The sequence below is a fragment of the Carcharodon carcharias genome, chromosome 4 (assembly GCF_017639515.1).
Source record: "Carcharodon carcharias isolate sCarCar2 chromosome 4, sCarCar2.pri, whole genome shotgun sequence".
Taxonomy (NCBI): Eukaryota; Metazoa; Chordata; class Chondrichthyes; order Lamniformes; family Lamnidae; genus Carcharodon; species Carcharodon carcharias.
In genome coordinates, this window is record NC_054470.1 from 156,157,048 (window position 1) to 156,183,196 (window position 26,149).

Below are 26,149 nucleotides of genomic sequence, written 5' to 3' on the forward strand. Positions count from 1 at the left end.
TATTAAACCTGCCTCATTACACATTATCAGATTCAAAATAGCCTGATCCCTGGTTGGATCCACAACATATTATTCTAGGAAACCGTCCTAAATACATTCAATGAATTCTTGCTCATGGCTACCTCTGCCAGTTTGATTTTCCCAATCTACATGAAGATTAATGTCACCCATGATTAATGTGTTGCCTTTTTTACATGCCCTTATTATCTCCTGATTTATTTTCTGTCCTACAGTATAGCTACTGTTAGGGGGCCAATAGACTACTCCCACCACGATTTTCTTCCCCTTGTTATTTCTTATCTCTACCTATATGGATTCTGCATCTTCCAAACTAAGATCATTCCTTGTTATCATAATTATTCCATCTTGTACTAACAAAGCTACCTCACCACCCTTTCCTTCCAGCTTGTCCTTTCGAAAAGTCACATACCCCTGAATATTTAGTTCCCAGCTTTGATCTCCTTGTAACCATATCTCCGTAATGGCTATAAGATCATACCCATTAACCTCTAGTTGTGCCATTAATTCATTTTTGTTCCGAAAATGTGCATTTAAGTAAAGAGCTATTAATTTTGTCTTTTTACCATTATTTCCCCCTTTGACTCTATTTGCTGTTGTTGTTTTTAATGTTTGTACACTCTGTCCCTTCCTGTCACACTCTGGGTATCATTACCTAAATAGCTGCCCTGCAAGGCTACCAAATCCTTTTGCTTTATAATCGGACTTATCCCCTCTCCAGGACCCTCCCCAACTCTATTTTGTTTAAATCCTTCTCTACAGCCCTAGTTATTCAATTTGCCAGGATACTGGTCCCAGCATGGTTCAAGTGAAGCCCGGTCCCACTGGTGCCTGTGCCCCATGAACTGAAACCCATTCCTCCCACACCAATCTTTGATCCACGCATTTAACTCCTTGATTTTATTTACCCTATGCCAGTTTGCCCGTGGCTCAGGTAGTAATCCCGCGATTATTGTCTTGGAGGTTCTGCTTTTTAATTTAGCTCCTGTTCAAATTCTTTCAGCAGAACCTCCTTTCTAGTCCTATCAGTGTCGTTGGTACCATCATGGACAACAACCACTGGATTCCTCCCCTCCTACTCCAAGTTCCTCTCCAGCCCTGAGGAGATGTCTTTGACCCTGGCACTGGGCAGGCAACACAACCTTCGGGTTTCACGCTCACAGCAATAGAGAACAGTATCTATCCCCCTAATTATACTGTCCCCTGCTATGACTATGTTCCTATTTCCTCCCCCCACTTAAGTGGCTCCCTGTACCATGGTGCCCTGGTAAGTTCGTTCACCCTCTCTGCAGTCTCCACTCTCGACCACACAGCTTTCAAGAACCTCGCAAGTGTTGAAAAGTTGCAGGGGCTGAGGCTCCTCGAATGCTACCCCCTGGGTCCCCATATCTGCTTCAGCTGTAGTCACACCCTCCTGTCCCTGATCACAGACCAAATTTGAATTATCTAATCTGAGGAGTGTGACTATCTCCTGGAGCAAAGTGTCCAGGTAACTTTCCCCCTTCCTGATGTGGTGCAATGTCTGCAGCTCAGACTCCAGCTCCTCAACTTGGATCCGAAGTTCCTTGAGCTACAAACATTTACTACAGCTTGTTAAGTATAGGATCGATACTGGTGTAAAAAATAATTATAATAAAGGGTAAAGAGAGGGGGATTCATTCTCGATCACCTCGGTGTCCAACAGATCCCACATGCTGCAGCAGCAACACATCACCTATCCTACCATCACTTGCGTATTTTATTTAATTAATTAATTAATTATTCTAGTATTCCTGCTCTTTACACTTGAAGAATCCTCCGCTCTTTACACTTTATTGTAATTATTGTTTACACCAGTGTCGATCCTATACTTAACAAGCTATTTTTAAGAAAAAGAGAAAAAAAGGACTCAAGGCCTAAACACAAACTAAAGGCCTTATTTTTACTTTAAAGCCTAGAGATACTCATCAATCCTACCCACCAATCAGCTGCTCTCTGGGCTTTTTTTCCCTCTCGCACTCTTTAATGGTCTCTCATCTCTCTCTCCCCGTGCTCTTTAATGGCCTCTCACCTCTCTCTCCATGCACTTTAATGGTCTCTCATTCTCTCTCTCTCTCTCCGTGCTATTTAATGGCCTCTCGTCTCTCTCCACGCTCTTTAATGGTCTCTCATTCTCTCTCTCTCTCTCCGTGCTATTTAATGGCCTCTCGTCTCTCTCCACACTCTTTAATCATCACTGTCCAGTTTTGAACCACTAGGTCTGTTTGAATCTATGCCATTTAGCTCAGTGGTAGTGCCACAGAGCATGACAGAGGGTGTTTTCAGTGGTAAACGTGTCTTATCTCCACAAGGACTATATGGTTGTCACTCAGATCAATACTGTCATGGACGGATGTTTCTGCGACAAGTAGATTGGTAAGGATAAAATCAAATAGGTTCATCCCCATGTTGGTTCTCTCATCACCTGCCCCGAGTCCAGTCTGGCACATATATCCTTTAGGACTCAGCCAGATTGGTCAGTAATGATGTGACCGAGCCTCTCTTGCTGGTGGATGTTGAAATCTCCAACCGAGAGTATGTTCTGTACCCTTGTTACTCTCAGTCCTTCTTCCAAGTGACTTTTAAAATGGAGGAGTACTGATTCATCGGCTGAGGTTTCCTTGTCCATGCCATGAGACTTAATGGAGTCCAGAGGATTCCCAGGGCCATTAGGGGAGGCGATGGTGTAGTGGTACTGTCATTGGACTAGTAACCTACAGACTCAGGGTAATGCTCTGGGGACCCTGGTTCGAATTCCATAAAAATCTGGAATTAAAATTCTAGTGATGATCATGAATCCATTGTCGATTGTTGTAAAATCTTATCTGGTTCACTCTGTCGTCCTTACCTGGTCTGACCTACAGCAATGTGGTTGACTCTGAAATGGCTTTGCAGGCTACACAGTTGTGACAAACTGCTACAAAGTCACAAAAAAGGAATGAAGCCAGATGGACCACCTGGCATCAAGTTAGGCAATCTCAGCCCTGTTGACCCTGCCTAGTCCTCCTTATTTAAATCTGGGGGCTAGTGCCAAAATTGGGAGAGCTGTCTCATAGATTAGTCAAGCTTCAGCCTGACATAGTCATCCTCATGGAATCATACCTTACAGATAATGTCCCAGACTCCACCATCACCATCCCTGGGTGTGTCCTGTCCCACCAGCAAAGATGGCAGCACAGTGGTATACAGTAGGGAGGGAGTTGCCCTCAGCATTGACTCCAGACCCCATGAAGTCTTATGGCATCGGGTCAAACATGGGCAACGACCGATTACCACATACCGCCCTCCCTCAGCTGATGAATCAGTGCTCCTTCATGTTGACCACTTGGAGGAAGCACTGAGGGTGGCAAGCGCACAGAATATACTCTGGGTGGGGGAATTTCAATGTCCATCACCAAGAACACCACTACTGACTGAGCTGGCCGAGTCCTAAATGACATAGCTGCTAGACTGGGTCCCCGGCAGGTGGTGAGGGAACCAACAAGAGGGAAAAGCATACTTGACTTCATCCTCACCAACCTGCCTGAGCGTGATGCATCTGTCCATGACAGGTAGGAGTGACCACCGCACAGTCGTGGAGACAAAGTCCCACCTTCACATTAAGGATACCACCATGCTAAATGGGATAGATTTCAAACAGATCTAGCAACTCAAGACTGGGCATCCATGAGGTGCTGTGGGCCATCAGCAGCAGCAGAATTGTACTCAAACTCAATCTGTAACCTCGTGGCCCAGCATATCCCCCATTCTACCATTACCATCAAGTCAAGGGATCAACCCAGATTCAATGAAGAGTGCAGGAGGGTATGCCAGGAGCAGCACCAAGCATACCTATAAATGAGGTGCCAACCTGGTGAAGCTATAATACAGGACTACTTGTGTGCCAAACAGCATAAGCAGCAAGTGACAGACAGGGTTAAACAATCCCACAGCCAACGGATCAGATCTAAGTTCTGCAGTCCTGCCACATCTAGTCGTGAATGGTGGTGGACAATTAAACAACTCACTGGAGGAGGCACAAATATCCCCATCCACAATGATGGGGGAGCCCAGCACATCAGTGCAAAAAATAAGGCATTTACTACAATCTTCAGCTAGAAGTGCCGAGTGGATAATCCATTTTGGCCTCTTCCGGAGATCCCCAGCATCACGGATGCCAGAATTCAGCCAATTTGATTCACTCCACGTGATGTCAAGAAATGGCTGAAAGCATTGGATACTGCAGAGGCTATGGGCCCTGACAATATTCCAGCAATAGTACTGAAGATTTGTGCTCCAGAACTTGCCGCACCCCTAGCCAAGCTGTTCCAGTACAGCTACAACACTGGCATCTACCCGGCTATGTGGAAAATTGCCCATTTATGTCCTGTACACAAAAAACATGACGAATCCAACCATGCCAACTACCGCCCCATCAGTCTTCTCTCCAACATCAGTAAGTAATGGAAGGGTCATCAATAGCGCTATCAAGCAGCACTTGCTTAGCAATAGCCTGCTCACTGACACTCAGTTTGGGTTCCGCCAGGGCCACTCAGCCCCTGAGCTCATTACAGCCTTGGTTCAAACATGGACAAAAGAGCTGAATTCCAGAGGTGAGGTGAGAGTGACGGTCCTTGACATCAAGGCCACGTTTAACAAAGTGTGGCATTAAGCAGTCCTAGCAAAATTGAAGTCAATGGGAATCAAGGGGAAAGCTCTCTACTAGTTGGATTCTTACCTAGCACAAATGAAGATGGTAGTGGTTGTTGGAGGTCAGACATCTCAGCTCCAGGATTCACTGCAGGAGTTCCTCAGTGTAGTGTCCTCAGCACAATCATCTTCAGCTGATTCATCAATGATCTTCCTTCCATCACAAGGGCAGAAATGGGGATGTTCACTGATGATTGCATGATATTCAACACTAATCATGACTCCTCAGATACTGAAATAGTCCATGTCCAAATGCAGCAAGACCTGGACAATATCCAGGCTTGGGCTGACAAGTGGCAAGTAACACTCGCGCCACACGAGTGTCAGGCCAGGACCATCCAGTCATCGCACCTTGATGTTCAATGGCATTACCATCACTGAATCCCCCACTATCAACATCCTGGGGGTTACCATTGGCCAGAAACTGAACTGGACTAGCCATATAAATAGTGACTACAAAAGCAGGTCAGAGGCTAGGAATCATGTGGCGATTAACCCACCTCCAACTCCCCAAAGCCTGTCCACCATCTACAAGGCACAGGTCAGGAGTGTGATGGAATACTCCCCATTTGCCTGGATGAGTGTAGCTCCCACAACACTCAAGAAGCTCAAAACTGTCCAGGACAAAGCAACCTTCTTGATTGGCACCATATCCACAAACATTCACTCCCTCCACCATCGACACACAGTAGCAACAGTGTGTATTATCTACAAGATGCACTGCAGGAATTCATCAACGCTCCTTCGACAGCACCTTCCAAACCCACAACCATTGCCATCTAGAAGGACAAGGGCAGCAGATAGATAGTAATAGCACCACCTGGAAGTTCCCCTCTCCCATCCAAGTCACTCACTATCCTGAATTGGAAATATATCACCGTTCCTTCACTGTCGCTGGGTCAAAATCCTGGGAATCCCTTCCTAACAGCACTGTGGGTGTACCTACGCTACATGGACTGCAGTGGTTCAAGAAGGCAGCTCACCACTACCTTCTCAAGGGCAAATAGGGATGGGCAATAAAAGCTGGCCTAGCCCGGAAGCCCACATCCCATGAATGAATAAAAAAAATCTCTCCTGACTGTATACCACTGTGCAGCCATCTCTGGTGGATGTGTTCTAACTTGCTAAGGGGCTAGGAAAAGCCTTTATATGGCTTTGCAGGTGCCAGGATCAGCAGTATTGTTAGAAGTGAGGAGTTTTTGGGCCTAGATGAAATGTTCTGTAGTGCTCCTGGCAGACGTTACTGAGGGGTTTTCTGAGTGCAAGTCATCATTATGCTCTGCTCCATGTTGTTCTGGACTCAGCAATGCTATGACCTTCTCATCAGCAATATCAAAGCAATAGCACTTCCTGAATGGTAAAGCTGTGAAGAGCACAGCATGGTATAAATAATTGTGACACATATGGAGTATACTGCAGAACTCCTTTTGACTTGTCCAGACAGCAAAAATAGGCTTGTAGAAGCATATGCCTAGCTTTAGCATCCTCTGCTGCAGCTCGAACCATCCTTACACAAGCTGTTATTTTTGAGAGCAAGAATAATCTTTCTCACCCAGATATCTTCTGTTTTGTGACTCCCTTCTCTGAAAGGGTCATGCACGGCTGAATTTTTGCAGTATGAGGAATTGTGACAATTTTCAGAATGTTGAGCATTGACATGGAGAATCCTCTGCATGTTCTTCACATAGAGGCAGTGAAAGCCCCTCCTGTTAATCTAGTTGAGCAGATGTTCTCTGGAATCATGCAAAGCAATGTGTCAGCCATTGAATGCAACCTATCGCTTGGGGAAGCCAATAACTCTCTAAATGTGGATAGCTTTATTTCATTACTGCTATCTTACTGTGGTGCCAAAGGTTATGAATTCCCCAACTCCCCACTAAAGGGCACCAGTGAATAGATGAACTCATATTCATACTGATAGCTGGATGATTGAATAGGATTCCCATAACTGCCCAAAGTAATCAGCTGTGATTTAGTTGGTAGCGCACTTGCCCCTGAGTCACAAGGTTCGGGGATCAAGTCCCATTCCAGGGCTTGAATACAAAAATCAAAACTGGTGCTCCAGTGCAGTACTGAGGGAGCGCTACATTGTCAAAGGCGTTGTCTTTTGGACGAAATAGCTCATTGAGCCCCCATCTGCTTGCTTTGATGTATGTATAAGATCCCACAGCACTATTTCGAAGAAGAACTGTGGAGTCATCCTTGGTGTCCTGGCTAATATTTATCCCTCAATACCGCAAAAAACAGATTATCTGGTCATTACAACTGTTTGCTGTGTGCATATTGGCTGTCATGTTTCTGACGTTACAAGTGACTACACTTCAAAAGAAACATAGAATTTTTACAATGCAGAAGGAGGCTATTTGGCCCATCGAGTCTGCACTGACTCTCTGAAAGAGCATTCTGCTTAGTTCCACTCCCCTGCCTTATCCCTGTAAACTTGCACATTCTTTCTTTATTGGCTGTAAAGGGCTTTGAGATGTTATGAAAAATGCTATATTAATGCAAATTTTTTTGTGTGCCACAAACATTGAGGGTAATAGTCACCTTCATAACTGCAGTATGGATATTTGGGCGCACATGTAGGTCTTCCTGTGGTAGGTGTCAGTATCACCTTAATGCCTTATTGATAAAATATACAACTACACAGGAAAATCATCATACGTGCTGCTTGCTTGAGTATATTCTAGTCTAGTGGTAGGGGAAGGAGGGGTTTGGGGGAGGGCTGTGTTATAATATCTGACAGGCTGCAAGCCGTTAAATGCTACCTTCTTCTTTCCTCCACAAAACACAGGCTCCTCCTCTTCCACATGGCATAGAAAGGTATGCCTGTAGGGAATGCCATACCTGTCCCTGTGAAACCCTCAATGCATGTGGAGGTTCTTGGGCTGAAAACATACTGTTAGTCTTACCCTAGCAGAAGCAAGTGCAGGTGATTGTAAGCAGAATGGCAAAAGAAAACGAGAGAAATTCCCATCTGCAGAGATCCCGAGACTCAGAAACTCCTCAATTACAACTATATTGGTTCATTCTGGTAATTGTGAAAACTCTGGAATACTGTGTCAGTGACCCTCATTCTGACAGGTTCAAAGGCGATCTGGGACTCACAGGTCAGAGATATTGCTCTTCTGTTGCATTGCTGGATTAAATGAGACAAATGGATGTATTCTGGGATGCTACAATTTTAGGGACATTCCATATACTGAAACTGCAGCTTATGCCACAGTGCTGTATGGGACATTAAATCCATTAAATAAAAATCCCTTTGCTATTTCACTTGTGTGAAAATTACCAACATGATTCTTCCATCAACCCAGTCACTGGTTTGTAGGAATTACTGGTGGAATAAATGCCCTTATACCTCTGGGATCTATATTGAAATTGAGACTGTCCAGAATCCCTTTGCTAAGCTCACTGTAGAGCTCTTGTTAAAATGAATTCAAGCATTCTTAATGTAGTTCCCAACATGCAGGAGCTCGCTGCACAAAACTGCTCATAATTCAGCTCTACTTGACATTTAACCAACTGCCACAGTCAGATAGGCTATAAAAATATTTAGCATCAGAAATTCAAGTGCTTCATTGGTGCAGTAGCAGTTAAAACATATTGAAGTGAAGTTTGGGGAGCTTTACTTTTCTGTTGGCACTTGCCGCATGCAAGTTACAATTAATCTCAGCATTCCTGGAAAACTGACTTGGATTTTCCACTCCCAATCACGATTCAGTTTAGTTCCCAGACCTAGAAGTTTGAAATTTATCTAGTGATGTCTGCAGGAAGATGTTCAGATGTTGGATGAGGGCAGATCATGGTTGGCTATAATTCCCATCACAGTTAACTAAGCTGCCAGTGGGAGGCAGTGACATAGTATTGTCACTGGAATCTAAACACCCAGGACAATGCTCTGGGGACCTGGGTTCAAATCTCACCATGGTGAAATTTGAATTCAATAAAAAAAATCTGAAATTGAAAGCCTAATGATGATCATGAAACCATTGCATTAAAATCTTGGTTCACTAATACTCCTTTAATGAAAGAAATCAGCTGTCCTTACCACTGGTCTGGCCTGCATGTGACTCCAGACCCACAGCAATGTGGTTGACTCTTAAATGGCCTAGAAAACCATTCAGTTCTCAAGGGCAATTAGGGATAGGCAGTAAATGCTGGCCTAGCCAATAATGCCCACATCTCATGATACAGAATAAAAGTTTGGCCAGGGTACCAGATCTGACTGAAGCAAGAAATTAACATCTTCTGGAGGGTGATGGGAGAGAAGTTTTTTAAACGTTGCATTTTCAGATTTGCAGGTTATGAAAATGTATATAATTGCTTCTATGTTAAAATAAAATTGATTTCACAATCCTTAGTTGGAACACAGTAAAATAAATTAAAATGTACCTTCGTGTTTATCCTGATTTAAATACATTTGGGATCCAAACTGAGAATATGCATCAGTTGAGATTGAAGTCACATCCACACCCTACAGGAGAAAAAAAACAAAATTATTTAGTGAGTAGAATAGGCTTTCTGTAATTTGATTCTAATACGTCAATTTGCATATATCAGATATGGACAAATTGTCTCTGTACTCAAGTTTGTGTCAGGAATGCCCTGCAACATTTGTTAGACGAGTAAAAAGAAAGGATTGTATCTGTATAGCGCTTTTCACAACCACCACACCTGATGTCTCAAAGTGCTATACAGCCAATGAAGTCACTGTTGTCATGAAGCAAACGCGGCAGCCAGTATGCACACAGCAAAGTCCCACAAACTGCAATGTGCTAATGACCAGATAATCTGTTTTTGTGACGTTGATTGAGGGATAAATATTGGCTAGGACACTGCAGATAATTCCCCTGCTCTTCTTCAAAATAGTGCCATGGGATTTTTATATTCCCCTGAGCAGTTCCAAATCCTTTCAAATGAAAACTGATGTGCCGAAGAAGAGACATATTGGACTCGAAAGGTTAACTCTGTTTCCTTCTCCACAGATGTTGTCAGACCTGCTGAGTTTTTCCAGCACTTTCTGTTTTTGGTTCCTTTTTTTGTTGTTTTTATTTCTTCCTCCTTCCTCTTTCTCTATATGAATATTCTCCCCTCTCCTCTCTTTAATACAATTGATTGTTTGTTGTGGTATGATCCCAAAGGTGCCTGATACTTAAGACTACACCCAAGTGACAAATCTTCACATGTGAAGAATGGCCTTTGATGAAGCAGCTGAAGATAGTTGGGTCAAGGACATTGCCCTGAGGAACTCCTGGAATGATATCCTGGGGCTGAAGTGATTGGCCTCCAACAGCTACATCCATCTACGTTCATTACAGATACGATTCCAACCACTGGAATGTTTTTCCTCAAACGCCATTTACTTCAGCTTTACTGAGACTGGTTTTTTGCTGCACTTGGTCACATGCTGAGTTTAACATCTCATCTGAAAGACAGCATCTCTGACAGTGCAGTGCTCCCTCAGTACTGTACTGAAAAGTCAGCCTTGATTTTTGTACTCCAAACCCTGGAATCGGACTTAAGGGTTTAGTAGTCAAAGCTGAAGCACTATATTCCAGTTGGTTTCTGTGAACCTGCCACTCCTCTCACCAGGTACTCTATCTTTGCAACCCCTGAAACAGGATCTCCTAACTTTATTTAGCATTACTTTTATCTCAAAAAATATCATACAGATTATAATATTAAAATGTTCTCTCCCTGCATGTGAAGAAACACAATTGTTACAAATCTTTTGGGCAAACACAGAAACCCACTCAGCTGAAGGGATCTTGCACAAGTGAGGGATATCTAGGAAGTGGCCTAACTGCTGTGGTGAAGGGGGCATCTTTGGGCCAAATTGGAGAGCTCAAGCCAAAAGACATGAAGACTGTGGCTGCTGGTCAGGTGAAAAAGATCCAGCTAAATGATTTTAAAGAAGCACTGAGGAAGATCAAAAACATTGTTGGCCCTCAGATTCTCAAGAGGTAAAACTGTTGCTATGATATGGCAGGTGGTATTTGCCAGGCTGACCAAATCCCAAAGGGAAACTTGGCCAGGCTATCACACAATTTCTCAATTTGTATTTATTATAAGAAGGTATGTACACTGAAGTCAGAAGGGTCCAACTTTGGAGATCTTAAAGATTAAAGTAAAACATTTATTAACAAAAGAAAATAAAAAGTTAAACACACAAGATTACAGTTACACAGTTAAACTTAGTCTTGTAACTGTTCCCAAAAGATTTCTATTTAACTGGACTCCCAACTACACACCCTTTTTCAGGCAACAGTCCAAATAGATTCTTAATCTATAAAACACCCAGCAATATTACCACAAGCACCCACTGTTGCTATAAGGGAGGTGTTTTACAGCTGCTCTCTCCCTCTCACTCGACAAAGGAATTCCAAGGCTTTTAACAAAACCTTGCTCCCTGATACAAGTAAACACTTCTCTGGGGTGGCTAGACACTGCTATTTCACAGGTCTGTTTCACACAATCCACCTTCACGATCTCACATGGCCACACTTCATACAGCTTTCAATTTTTCCTTAAATTCATTTTCTCCCTTTTGATTCTTTAAATCCATCGTTTCAAACTTTCTTTGAAACTCAAACTCATCCAAATATAATACCTTTCATGTTTCCATCTTGTCTTTGCTTTTGGGTCATTAAAACATGATATCCCCACTACTTGTTTACCTATGAACTCCTGTAAGATGTAACCATTTTCCTTGTCACCTTCTAATTCCCCTTTGGAATTCAAACAACAGCTCAACTTATCTACAAATGCAAGTGTTAGCTTGTCCATTTACATTTCAAAATACCTGCTAACACCTAATCCCTTTGATGATTTAAACCTTGTAGCCTGACTGTCATCAGTTTAATGAAATTAGTCACACACACACACACACATACACACACAAGCCTGCTTCAGTATCCCACAGTAATATTAGGGAAAAAAATGACATTTCCTTTACAATGCTGAAAATAAGTAATGTGGAGACATTGAGGTTAATTTTGGAGGTGACACCAGCATGTGTGCCATTTGTTAGAGGGCCTTCCATTATGAGAACAGTCAATCGGCTGCCAGCACTGAGTGACTTTCAGCAGAATGGTTAAAATCCAATCAAATAATGAGAGAAAAAAAAACAATCTGGCTGACTTTGGTCATTTTAAAAAGCATTAGGAAAAAAAAGCAATTCTTGTTGCCCTCTGGTGGACAACCTAGTACAAATATGTATTTGTAAATATTGGAGGGTTGAATAGGCCTATTATTGGGCTGGAAATGGGCACCATGTGCCCCAAGGGGCAGGCCGGAGGGTGGCCTGAAATTGGTCATTTGGCCTCATTAACATTAACAAAGTAAGCACTTGGGATCTGTCACGCTCAAACAGGCTGATGAGTTTTGGGCCACTTGGCTCGCTGGCAGCAAGTTAATTAAAGCTCTACTTTAATATTTGAATATACTATTTTCATTTCTCAATTAAACTCAAATTCAACAGATTTAGTATCATTTAGAAATACCCTGAGATCATTTGACAAAAACATTTATATTCACTCTGTCTTTCCCTGAGGACAACTACTCCTATATTTTTTGGAAACATATTTTGATTAATATTGAAATGTTGAGTTAAGAAGTAGTACATATGATAATAGGATACATTGTACATTATAACATATGTTACTTTGGACAGAAGAGCTGAATTCCACAGATAAGGTAAGAGTGACTGCACAGCATGACAGCATTTGACCAAGAATGACATCAAACAGCCTCAGTAAAGCTGAAGTCAATGGTGTTTGGGGAAAAACACTCCAGTGGTTGGAATCATATCTGCAGAAAAGGTAGATGGATGTAACTGCTGGAGGCCAATCATTTCAGCCCAGGACATCACTGCAGGCGTTCCTCAGGACAGTGTCCTTGACCCAACTGTCTTCAGTTGCGTCATCAATGGTCATTCTTCCCATGTGAATAATTGTCACCTGGGTGTAGCCTTAAGTACCAGAAATCTTCGGGGGTCATACCACAACAAGCAAACAATCAAGAGAGGGGAGGGGAGAAAAGGTATATCTAGAAAGGGGAAGGAGGAGGAAATGAAAATAACCAAAAAAAGGAACCAAAAAAAAAAGTGCTGGAAAAGCTCAACAGGTCTGGCAGAATCTGTGGAGAGTGAAGCAGAGTTAACATTTTGAGTCAAATATGGCTTTTTATCTGAACGTCAGTTTTCATTTGAAAGTATTTGGAGCTCATTAGCATTGGGTAAAATATCCTTTCTCCTTTGTGGATGCTAAATAATAACACATTTGACTGTTGTCCATTAAAATCAGACGTTTCCATGTATAAAAAAAGATTAACTTCAATTTAAGATTGAACTCAAGCGCCGTTCTTCCTGGGATTTGTGCCTGCGTATGTTTATAGGTGTAAAACCTGTTGACACTGTATCTCCACCTCCTACACATTGCCATGGGATATCCAATGCTTCTCCTGAAGGAGTGATGGTACAGGGCCTGCACCTATGATATGTGTAGGAGAGGAGCAGGCAGGAAAATGATGCAGGACAAGACTTCTTCAGCCCTCTAAACAGATTTTTCATTGGTTTCACTGGAAGATTAGGAACTCCAGAAAAAATGGTGCTGGCATTCGGACTTTCTTCAATAAGAGGGGACCAGGAAGTAAGGCAAGGAAGGCTGAAAAAGATAAGTACTACAATCCTGGTCCAGCCTCTTCATGGATTTTCAGACCTGAAGCCTACAGGCTTGTATTTTCCAACTGCAGCCAGAAGGCCCAAAGCTTGCACCCAAGCCCATCAGGACACCTTTATTCATAATAACCTTTGGTCACAAGCAATTTTCTAGTTGAGAGTGAGGAGAAGTTGATAATCTACATCTAGGCCTTCACCTTTATAGCACTAAGGAACTGCCAAGGAAACAATGTATGGTGGGAAATGTGCTGTCCAACTAAGTACAAGCTTGGCCATGTCTGGACAGATTTAGTGCACTCTGAGTGAGCTGTGTCTGTCCAGCATCCAGGCAAAGCAGGGGAGAAGAAGCAAGTGAAATTGGCCCCTTTAATGCAAGGGAATAAATTATATTGAGTGTTGAGCCTCAGCTAAGAATGTACATCATTTAATTCCAGTAACAGTCAACATTGACATAATATGTTATTGTAGCTAAATGGAGTACATTATTCTGGACGTGCACCCTAGCAACACACTCTTATTTTTAAATGATTTAGCTACATTTCATGATGTGATGTGAAAGTGAAATTGTTTTATTAAGTTTTATTATAAGTAAATAGGGATGTGTGCAGCAGTTAAGTATCTTGTTGATTGCCAAGAAAAGAATAATCTTGATGCACTGGAACCATAAGCTACTTCTCAATTGTTGATCTCTGGTGGAAACTTTATGCTGCACATTCCAAAAGTTGGATAAAATATCTACAACACATTTAGCTGGACAACTTCTGACAGAATTTGGGCTCATTCAATAGCACATCAGGATGCAAGTACATTTCTGTTATTTGCTTGATGCCAAGCACTAATTAATATCAGGCTTCTCCTTTTCCCAGTGATTTAAATGTGAACGTTTAGACAGTGCATGTTTAATTAGCCATATAACTGAGCTACTGTATATGAAATATTTTATGCATTGATTTTGAACATCATATGGTCTAGGAGGTATCTGTTTTCTCATTCTTTCCCATCCCTCCAACCACTTCAAATTTCTTTTGTTCAAGATGCTATTTTCAATTAAGAGTGGAGAGAGGTTGATGACTGACTTCTAGACCTCCATTTATGAGGTTTTATAAATAGGACATGAAAGGTTCACATGGCATTCCTCACCAATAACGAAAGTCCTCTCTCAATCAACATTGCTAAAAAAAAGACTGATTATCCAGTCAGTATCTGTTGTTTGTGTCTGATGTTTGCTTGAGCTAGTTGTGTGCAAATTGCCTGGCATGTTTCTTCCAATACAACATTGAGTACACTTGAAACAGTATTTAATTGGATATAAAATACTTCGGGACCTCTTGAGGTTGTGAAAGTGTTATATAAATAATTTTAATAAAAATACAGCTCTGGACTGCTTTGAGCAAGATGCAGGCCTCTTGACAAAGGACGTCTGCCAATTTGGAGCAGTTGATGATTTCTTGTGCTGTGAGTGATCGATCCAAGGCACTAGGCCATAAGAAGTATTTTGCCAACCATAAAGCCTGGGACCAAGTCTGAATGGTGGCCAAAGGATGAACTCAACAGTCAAGAATGCCTTCATATAAATAATCTAAAGCTGGAGGCACTAACTGCACATCTACTGAGAACAAGCCTGTTGAACAAGTCACTGAAAACAGGAAGCACAGCTGTTAGGTGAAATTAGAGGACCTTTAAACTGATAATAGAGGCCTTTTTGAATGATAAATGTCAGCCTTGGCTCAGAGACACTACTTTCAACTGAGTCAGGAGCTTGTGGGTTCAATATCCTTTCCAGAGACTGAAGCCCATCTTTTAGGTTAACATTTCAGTGCAGCACTTAAGGAGCACAGCTCTCCTGGTAACCCTGGAATTAAGCCATGTAGTGTCCACCAATTTCGTTCAAGTCTTTTTAACCAGTAGGCACTACAGGATATGTTGGCCTGGACAATGCTGAAGTGGCAGAACCTACTGCCAACCTCAAAAAAAGCTGTTCACAAATATCTAACAATCGCTGTGGTGTGGATTTCCCCTTTCCCATATAAGTTAGAAACTTGAGCCATGTTCAAAGGATCGCCAGGTATCCAGTAATAGTGATGTAATAAAGCAGTGTAAGCAGCCGATCACATTCAAGTGTTCTCAAAGATAACAAAACAGGGAAGTAAAATAGACTGAATTTTCACTTTTAATTAAAATTTTATGAGAGTGAAATAATCGATTGAGACATACACAAGGGATTAATATAGAAGATGAAATAACATAAACTTTAAAACAATACTTTTAAAATGTGATTTTTTTATTGTAATGAAAATACTGACATTCCATAAATATAAAATTAGGTTTAAGAGTCAGTGAGGCTGTTCATCAGTAATTATGAACTTAGTACACATTTAAAAACCCTGTCACACTTGATTCAGCAAGGTGTAACTTTTTAAAGCCTTTTACAGAAAGACTAATAGGATAAATAGGCCAGTTCACCTCAGTTCAGTGATTTCTACTTGACTGCAGTCTGGGGAGACATCAACAGACCACACAATGGTGGAGAAAAGAATCACTGACAGCAACTTCTGGATTTCCAAGTTTAACTGGCCATGTGCAGACTACTGAAGTTGCTGTCAGTTTCAGAGGAGTAATGGCAACAAATGCCAACTCTTTTATCTTTGTAAAATATGGACTACTGTGTATGTCAATATGGAAACAACATTATATGTTAAATTATTTTATGTGTTTTTAGTTAGTTTGTACTAGCTGTTTTAGTGGTGCTCACCAGTAAAGAAACTAAAAAGGAGAAATTTATTGAGAATTGGTTGCTTTGTGGCATTGAAAAATCATGTCACTCTACTGGTTTGGACAAATAGGAAAGAGTGCTGCATTGTTGTCGATGCTGGCTAAAACACCATCTGCTTTCTTGTGTAGATATAAAAAAAGGCACTTTTTGCACATAAGAATAGTTCTCCTATGGTCCTGGCCAATTTTTACCTTCAATTAACACCACCAAAAACTTATGTGATAGTTTATCTCATTACTTTCATGGTACCGTACTGTCATGTTTTCCTACTTTACAACAGTGACACTTCAAAGGTATTTTATTGCCTATGAATTGCTTTGAAACATTCTGGGTTCATAAAAAACACTATATAAACACAAGTTCTTGCATTTATGGAACAGTCAAAAGTTTCTGTAAAGATGTGCATTAGGATGGAAAGTTATTGACCTAGATGTATTGGCCCAGTCAGTGATGGAGAAACAGTAAGGAAAAGTGCTCATATACACTTTGAAAAAAGCTACCCACAAAGTTTCAGCCAAATCTAAAATGCAGACTTCCTCTTTTCCAGTGTTACATTGAATTTGTCACCTTCTGCAAGGGATCTAAGATCAGCAGGAAGGCTGATCAACCAATCAGATTAAAGAATCCACATAGACAACAAAGCAGGAAGCAAAAAACAGGAAGTATGAATTGCATTTAAATCATTGTTGAGAAAACAATATAAAGAATAGGACACACATGAGATTAAGGAAAAACCTTAGAGAGGAAAGAAAAAGGTGAGGTGGTGGTATAGTGGTACTGTTACTGGACTGGTAATCCAGCAGCCCAGGCTAATGTTTTGGGGAGATAGGTTCAAATCCCACCATGGCAGCTGGTGGAATTTAAGTTCAATCAATTAATAAATCTGGAATTAAAAGCTGGTCCCAGTAACGATGACCATGAAACTATTGTCAATTGTTGTAAAAATCTATCTGGTTCATTAATGACCTTTAGGGAAGGAAATCTACTATCCTTACCTGGTCTGGCCTACATGTTACCCCAGACCCACAGCAATTTAGTTGACTCTTAACTGCCCTCTGAAATGGCCCTGTAAGCCACTCAATTATACCAAACTGCAACAGAAAAGTCAAAAAGGAATAAAACCGGACTGATCACCCAGCATTGACCTAGGCACAGAAACAACAATGGCACACCCAGCCCTGTCATCTATGTAAAGTGCTCTTTACTAACAGCTAGGGGCTTGTCCCAAAATTGGGGGAACTATCTCACAGACTAATCTAGCAACAGCCTGACATAGTAATACTCACTTACTCTGACCAAGCTGGCCGAGTCCTGAAGGACATTGCTGCCAGACTGGGCCTGTAGCAGATGGTGAGGAAACCAACATGAGAGAAAAACCAACTTGACTCCATTTTCACCAGTCTACCTGTCGCAGATGCAACTGTCTTTGACAGTATTGGTAGCATGACCACTACACAGTTCCTTGTGGAGAAGCAGGCTGGTTTCACATTGATAGATTTAGAACAGATCTAGCAACTCAAAACTGGGCATTCGTGAGGCGCCGTGAGCAATCAACAGCAGCAAAATTGTATTCAACCACAATCTGTAACCTCATGGTCTGGCTCATCCTATACTCTACCAATACCATCAAGAAGCAGGATCAACCCTGGTTCAATGAAGAATGCAGGAGACATGCTAGGAGCAGCATCAGGCATAATTAAAAATGAGGTGCCAACCTGGTGAAGTTACAACACAGGACTATTTGCATGCCAACAGCAGATGCAGCATGCAATAGACAGAATTAAGTGCCTCCACAACCAGTGGATCAAAGCAAAGTTTTGCAGTTCTGCTACATCCAGTTATGAATGATGGTGAACAATTAGATAACTAACCAGTGGAGGAGGCTCCACAATTATCCCCATCCTCAATGATGGGAGAGCCCAGCACAGCAGTGCAAAATCATTTGCAACCATCTTCGGGCAGAAGTTTCAACTGCATGGTCTGTCTTGACCTCCTCCGAAGGTTCCTGAAAACTTGCGCTCCAGAACTAGCTGTGGCCCTAGCCAAGCTGTTCCAGAACAGTTGGAACACTGGCAATGTGAAAAATTGCCCATGATTGTCCTGTACACAGAAAGACAGACAAATCCAACATGGCCAATTATCGCCCTATCACTCTAATCTCGATCATTGGCAAAGTGTTTCAAGTTGTCATTGACAGTGATTTCAAGCGGTGCTTGTAACCTGTTCACTGGTGGTCAGTTTGGGTTCTGCCAGGGTCACTCAGCTTCTGACCTCATTACAGCCTCGGTCCAAATATGGACAAAAGAGTTGAACTCAAGTTGTGAGGTGATAGTGACTGCCCTTCTCAACAAGGCAGCATTTGACCAAGTGTGGCATGAAGGAGCCCTAGCAAAACTGGAGTCAATGGGAATCAGGGGGAAAATTCTCCACTGGTTGGAGTCACGCTTAGCACAAAGGAATCAACTCAGTTTTGGGACACTACCCTGAGGAACTCCTGCAGCAATGTCCTAGGCCCAACCATCCTCAACTGTTTCATCAATGACCTTCATCCCATCATAAGATTAGACATGGTGATGTTTGCTAATGATTGCGCAATGTTCAGCACCATTCACAACTCCTCAGATGCTGAAACAGAGTATGTCCATATGCAGCAAGACCCGAACAACATTCAGGCTTGGGCTGACAAGTGGCAAGTAACATTCGCACCACACAAGTGCCAGAAAATGCCATCTCCAACAAGAGAGAATATAACCATCGCCCCTCGATGTTCAATGGCATTATCATCACTGAATCCCCCACTATCAACATCCTGGGGGTTACCATTCACCAGAAACTGAACTGAACCAGCCATGTGAATACTGTGGCTACAAGAGCAGTTGAGAATCTGGGCAACTCACTTCCTGACTCCCCAAACCTGTCCATCATCCACAAGGTGCAATTCAGGACTGTGATGGAATATTCCCCATTTGCCCAGATGAGTGCAGCTCCAACAACACTCAAGAAGTTTGACACCATCCAGGACAAAACAGCCCACTCAATTGGCACATCTTCCAACCCTTCAACATTCAATCCCTCCATCACTGATGCACAGTGGCAGCAATGTGCACTATCTACAACATGCACTGCAGCAACTCAAGCCTCCTTCGACAGCACCTTCTAAACCCGCGACCTCTAGCACCTAGGAGGACAAGGGCAGCAAATACATGGGAACATCACCACCTGCAAGAGCGTCCCCCCCCCCCACCTCCTCCCAAGCCACACACCATCCTGCCTTGGAACTATGTCACTGTTCCTTCACTGTCATTGCATCAAAATCCTGGATCTCCCTTCCTAACAGCACCATGATGTATCTATACCACATGATGATTCAAGGCAGTGACTCACCGCCACCTTCTCAAGCCCAATTAAGGATGGGCAACAAATGCTGGCCTAGCCAGTGATGCCCACATCCTGTGAAAGAATAAAGAAAATTTTTTTAAAAGATGGAGACCAAGAGCTATCTTTATAATTGAAGAACAAGACTCGCAAAGAAACAGAAGAGACAGATAGCATTACGGTAAGATGTTAGTAGGATCAGAATCAAAGGGAATGCAATAAGGTCTAAATTAGTTTTCCAATGCATGTATGTGAATGTACAGAATGTGGCAAGTAAGGTTGATGAGCTGCAAGTGCAAGTAGCTACATGGGTGTATGATGCTGTAATGGTAATGTTGACCTGGCTCAAGAAAGGGAAGGACTGAGTACTAAATATTCCTGGGTATAGATGTTCAGGAAATATGGGGAAGGAAAGGAAGGATGAGGGGTAGCAGTATTGAATAAGGATAATATTTCAGTGCTGGTGAGAGTGGATGTCCAAGAGGGGTCAAGGACAGAATCAACAATAGGAGATGATTTGCAATCTAAACACTAATTCTGTTCAATGTTACTGTTTAGTAAAGGATGGGTTTGATATTTTCCACGGGACTTGTCAGGCTTCTGATTTCAATTTAATTATTGCCAAGTCTTGGTTTTTAGCATTGTTTTTATGATTTCTTCTGATTTTCTTGTTAAAAAATTGTCAGTGTAGTCCTTTTGTGATTGAGCGTGGAACCATGTATATTTCAAGCAGATTTTAAATCCACCATTAACTTAACTGAAGTCCATTTATAAAATCAAGTTACCAGTCTGACAGAGTGAAGGAATCCGTGGATAATCATGTTCTTTCATACGTCAATTCTGATCAAACGGTAACATCTATTTTTACACAGGAACTGAACTGCAAGTTTTCCATCTTTTAAAGTTGTAGAATAAAATTTCGCGAATATTTTTGATATAAAAGCATTTTACCTTGAATCGCGTCGGATACACTCTGTTTGAACTCATTTCGCATGAGTGCTGATATGTGCTACCAAAAGTGTGACACTAAGGAGAAATGAAAAAGTAAAGTTCCCGAGAAAGTTGCTGTGGCATCGATTTGCAGGCTTTGTAACTCCACCCAAGTCCCTTGACAAGAAACCTACTTTTATTCGTCACCCAGCAACGCACAAACCTATCCATAATATTATTTACTTGAACAAGGTCATGAAAGATGTAGTAAACACTGGACAAAGAGATGGCTGTAAAGAGCAAACATTTCCCACTGAGAAATTTCTTGTGAAATATCCGATGTGACGTCTACAAAATTTGTAGCTAGGAGCTTGAAATCCATTACTGAAAACAGTAGAACTTTAAATTAGCTGGGTAGTAAATGTAATCTATACAGAATAACTGTTGAGGATTCCTGGCTGTGATTTCTCGTCCGATCCTATTGGCTAAATTGATAATCCAGAATTGACACTAACAGCCAATGACACGAGTGAAATATAGTTCAAATTCAGACATAATGGCTTAGATTGCAGAATCCGATCCCAAAAGGACTGATATAATTTCCAAAAATCTATGAATCGAAAGAAAAAAAATACTTATTCAGACATGTAAATCAGTAGCCCTGATTACATTCCACATATTGTAACAACAACAACTTGTATTTATATAGCTCCTTTAGTGTAATAAAAAGTTCCAAGGTTCCTCAAAGGAGTTAAGGGCAGATGGTCAAAAGCTTGCTCAAAGTGGTAGGTTTTAAAGAGTATCTTAAAGGAAGAAAGAAAGACTGGGAAGTGGAGCAGTTTAGGGACGAATTTCCAGAGCTTAGGGCCTAGGCAGCTCAAGACATACCACCGATGGTTGAACTATTAAAGCTCAAGAGGCCAAAATCAGACAAGTGCAGATATCTGGGAGGGTTGTGGGTCTGAAGGAGATATCAAGGATAGGGAGGGGCCATCTTGAGGTCAACAGTTACACCACTATTGCAAACAATCTGGTTCAAACTCAGTAGTCAGAGGTGAGAACAAAGTTGGTAGCTAGGGAATGGAGTTTGTAGTGGAGAGCAAAGAAAATGGCTTTGGTGTTCCCAATATTTAATTGGAGGAAATTTCCACTGTTCATATACTGGATGTCAGATAAGCAGTCTGATAATTTTTTTTTAAATTCATTCATGGGATGGGGGCTTCACTGGCTGGGCCAGTATTTATTGCCCATCCTTAGTTGCCTTGGAGAAGGTGGTGGTGAGCTGCCTCCTTGGACCGCTGCAGTCCATGTGGTGTAAGTACACCCACAGTGCTGTTAGGGAGGGAGTTCCAGGATTTTGACCCAGCAACAGTGAAGGAACGGCGATATATTTCCAAGTCAGGACGGTGAGTTACTTGGAGGGGAACCTCCAGGTGGTGGTGTTCCCATCTATCTGCTGCCCTTGTCCTTCTAGGTGGTAGTGGTCATGGGTTTGGAAGGTATTGTCGAAGGAGCCTTGGTGAATTCCTACAGTACCTCTTGTAGATGGTACACACTGCTGCTACTGTGCATCGGTGGTGGAGGGAGTGAATGATTGTGGATGTGGTGCCAATCAAACAGGCTGCTTTATCCTGGACGGTATCAAGCTTCTTGGTGTTGCGGAAGCTGCACTCATCCAGGTAAGTTGGGAGTATTCCATCACACTCCTCTCTTGTGCCTTATAGATGGTGGACAGGCTTTAGGGAGTTAGGAAGTGAGTTATTCATTACAGGATTCCTAGCCTCTGACCTGCTCTTGTAGCCACAGTATTTATATGGCTAGTCCAGTTCAGTCTCTGGTCAATGGTAACCCCCAGGATGTTGATAGCGGGGGGTTCAGTGATAGTAATGGCATTGAACATCAAGGGGTGAAGATAGCCATTGTCTGACACTTGTGTGGCACAAATGTTACTTGCCACTTGTCAGCCCAAGCCTGGATATTGTCCAGGTCCTGCTGCATTTGGACATGGACTATTTCAGTATCTGAGGAGTCATGAATGATGCTGAAATGTAATCATCAACAAACAACCCCACTTCTGACCTTATGATGGAAGGAAGGTCAATGATGAAGTCGCTGAAGCTGATTGGGCCTAGGACACTACCCTGAGGAACTCCTGCAGTGATGTCCTGGAGCTGAGATGACTGACCTCCAACAACTACAACCATCTTCCTTAGTGTTAGATAAAACTCCAACCAGCAGGGAGTTTTCCCTCTGATTCCCATTGACTCCAGTTTTGCTAGGGGCTCCTTGATGCCACGCTCGGTCAAATGCTGCCTTGATGTCAAGGGCAGTCATTCTCATCTCACCTCGGGAGTTCAGCTCTTTTGTACTCGAAAACAATCTGTAACCTCATGGCCCAGCATATCCCCAACTCTACCATTACCATCAAGCCAGGGGATTAACCCTGGTTCAATGAGGAGTGCAGGAGAGCATGCCAGGAGCAGCACCAGGCATACCTATAAATGAGGTGTCAAACTGGTGAAGCTATAACACAGGACTACTATGCCAAACAGCATAAGCAGCAAGTGATAGACAGAGCTAAGCAATCCCACAACAAACGGATCAGATCTAAGCTCTGCAGTCCTGCCACATCCAGTCGTGAATGGTGGTGGACAATTAAACAACTCACTGGAGCAGGAGGCTCCACAAATATCCCCATCCTCAATGATGGAGGAGTCCAGCACAGCAGTGCAAAAGGTAAGGCTGAAGAATTTGCTACAATCTTCATCCAGAAGTTCCAAGTGGATGCTCCAGCTCAGCCTCCTCCAGAGGTTCCCAGCATCACAGATACAAGTCTTCAGCCAATTTGATTCACTCCACGTGATATCAAGAAATGGCTGAAGGCACTGGATACTGCAAAGGCTATAGGCCCTGACAATATTCCGGCAATATTACTGAAGACTTGTGCTCCAGAACTTGCCGTGCCCCTAGCCAAGCTGTTCAGTACAGCTACAACACTGGCATCTACCCCACTATGTGGAAAATTGCCCATGTGTGTCCTGTACACAAAAAGTAGAAGAAATCCAACCTGGCCAATTACCACCCCATCAGCCCACTCTCGATCAGCAGTAATGGAAGGGGGTTATCAACAGTGCTATCAAGCAGCACTTGCTTAGCAATAACCTGTTCACTGATGCCCAGTTTGGGTTCCGCCAGGAACTCAGCTTCTGACCTTAGCCTTGGTCCAGCCCTTCTCACCCTCAGTGCTTCCTCCAAGTGATGTCAACATGGAGGAGCACTGAATCATCAGCTGAGGTAGGGCGTTATGTGGCAATCAGCAGGAGGTTTCCTTGCCCATGTTTGACCTGATGCCATGACACTTCATGGGGCTCAGAGTCAATGTTGAGGCCTCCCAGGGCAAGTCCCTCCCAACTGTATACTACTGTGCCGCCACCTCTGTTGGGTCTGTCCTGCCGGTGGGACAGGGCACACCCAGGGATGGTGATAATGGAGTTTGGGACATTTCTGTAAGATGTGATTTTGTGAGGATGACTATGTCAGGCTGTTGCTTGATGAGTCTGTGAGACAGCTCTCCCAATTTTGGCACTAGCCCCCCCCTCAGATGTTAGCAAGAAGGACTTTGCAGTGTTGACAGGGTTGCGGCTGCAATTGCCGTTGTATAGATCGATGCCAAATGGTCTGTTTTCATTCTTTTTTGTGACTTTATAGTGGTTTGTTACAACTGAGTGGCTTGCTAGGCCATTTCAGAGGGCATTAAAAAAAATTAAAATGTGTAGAATTAAGTCAGCTATCCTGTTAAGTTAAAAGATGACATCTGCTTTAAAGATGACTTTACTGACAAAGTTATAGTAAAAATACATCTAGAGGTGATAATTCAGAGTTACATCTATATTAATTTTGATTATTTTATTTACAATTGATCCACAAATGCAATACATGTATTTTATTTATTAAAGATGCAAATTATGCATTATACCAGAAACAGTTTAGAAATGCAGAATTTTCATCTTGCAGCTCTCAATAGTTTTTATTTTAGTCAATTACTTATAAAATGGTTCTTCAGATGAAAAGCATGCTGATCCCTGTTTTAGCAGGACAGTGCAAGTTACAGCACATTTTGCAGATATCTTCTATCTGCATCCTTACCTTTCCATGCTTCAGAAATTAAGCTTGCTCAAAGATTTGTCTTTTTGTGGCTCAGTGGGTAGCATTTTTGTCTCTAAGTCAGAGGCTGTGGGTTCAAGTTCCACTCCAGAGACTGGAGCACAAAACTATCTTTTGAATGGGATGTTAAACTGAGGCCCTGTTTGTTCTCTTAAGTAGATGAAAAAGATCCTATGGCAAGATTTCAAAGAGGAGCAGGGGAGTTATCTCCCTTGTCTTGGTCAATCTCATCTTGTTCTGGCATCCTTCCATCCATGAAAAGACACAACAGCAACAGCAAATATTTCAGGTGGGGTATCTTCATATGGTACACCTTTGCTGCTGGTTGAATAGGTCAACCCTTGAGAGGCAGGTTCTGCCACAAATACTGCACATGAAGCTACCAAGTGTCGTTGTGGGCTGTTGTTTTCACCATCTGTTGCCAAGCCACAGTTGCCCCATAGTGGTACATGCCAGTCCTCAGGAGATGTCACCATTTTCCCTTGTCATCAGTTAATGGCTCCCAAGTGTGATAGTCCATGTCTAGATCCATCATGTCACGTTTACAAGCATCTTTGAAGTGGAACTTAGAACGTCCTATTGGCTAGCTGACTCTGGCTACCTCCCCATACATAAAGTCCTTGGGCATGTGTCTTCCGTCCTGCAGACGTGCCCAAGCCAACAAAGCTGTCACTCTTTGATGATTGCTAACAAACTTGGGAGCTCTGCCTTTGAGAGGATTGCCACAATTGTGATTTCGTCTTGCCAGGATATACCCAAAATCCATCAATATTTATCCCTCAATCAACATCACTAAAAAGCAAATTATCTGATTGATATCACATTACTGTTTCTTGGAATCTTCTTGTGCATAAACTGGCTGCTGGGTTTCCTATATTACAACAGTGACTGTAATTCAAAAGTACTTTATTGGCTGTAATGTGTTTTGGGGAGTACTGAGGAGGTTATGAAAAGAGCTATAAAAATACAATCCTTTCTTTTCAAAGAGTCTAAAATGGCTCTTTCTAGTAACTTCGACTTCATTATTCAGCTTGGATAAAATATGACAATTTATTAACGAACAATGCAATGTTATGACAACAAATCTTTATACCTTAAAATAAAGAAAAAAATAGAATATTGCAAAAGACTGCACTTGCATTTGTTAGGTGTTAAATAGAAACCTCCAGATTTTTCAGTCCAGCATTTGTTTCTAAAATCCCTTTATTTGTTGATAATACCCTTCCAGTTGCTGTAAAATAGTACTTAGAATCAGAGAGATAAATCTGTGCCATTTTTCTCTATGTGTCATCTAATCGAGTTCCATTCTCTGCCCCTAACTCTCCAAAGTTAATTTTCAAGGAATGATATGCATTTTGCAGAAATAGAATAACTAGTAAAGGAGTGGATTGTTTCCATGTTTGAGATTTCAAGTTAAACAGATTTAATTATCACATGGTAATAATGAAGCCATGAAGTAGAGGATTTATTCAGAGAAATGGAATCTAAATTACCTTTACTTT

The 26,149-nt window shown here is 42.1% G+C and overlaps 1 protein-coding gene across 2 annotated transcripts in view; it reads right to left on the bottom strand.

The window, feature by feature from the left end:
* The window catches only part of LOC121277040 (low-density lipoprotein receptor class A domain-containing protein 1-like), a 46,967-nt gene extending 26,313 nt beyond the window's left edge, over positions 1-20,654 (bottom strand). For both annotated transcript variants that reach the window (XR_005942789.1, XM_041185959.1), the window contains exons 1-2: positions 20,505-20,654; positions 9,121-9,202 (exon numbers count right to left, since the gene is read on the bottom strand). Coding sequence is in view for 1 of the 2 variants with exons in the window: in XM_041185959.1 (XP_041041893.1) it covers positions 9,121-9,202; positions 20,505-20,540 (118 nt within the window). In the remaining variant the exon portion in view is untranslated. The remainder of the gene's footprint in view (positions 1-9,120; positions 9,203-20,504) is intronic.
* Positions 20,655-26,149: the final 5,495 nt, after the last annotated feature.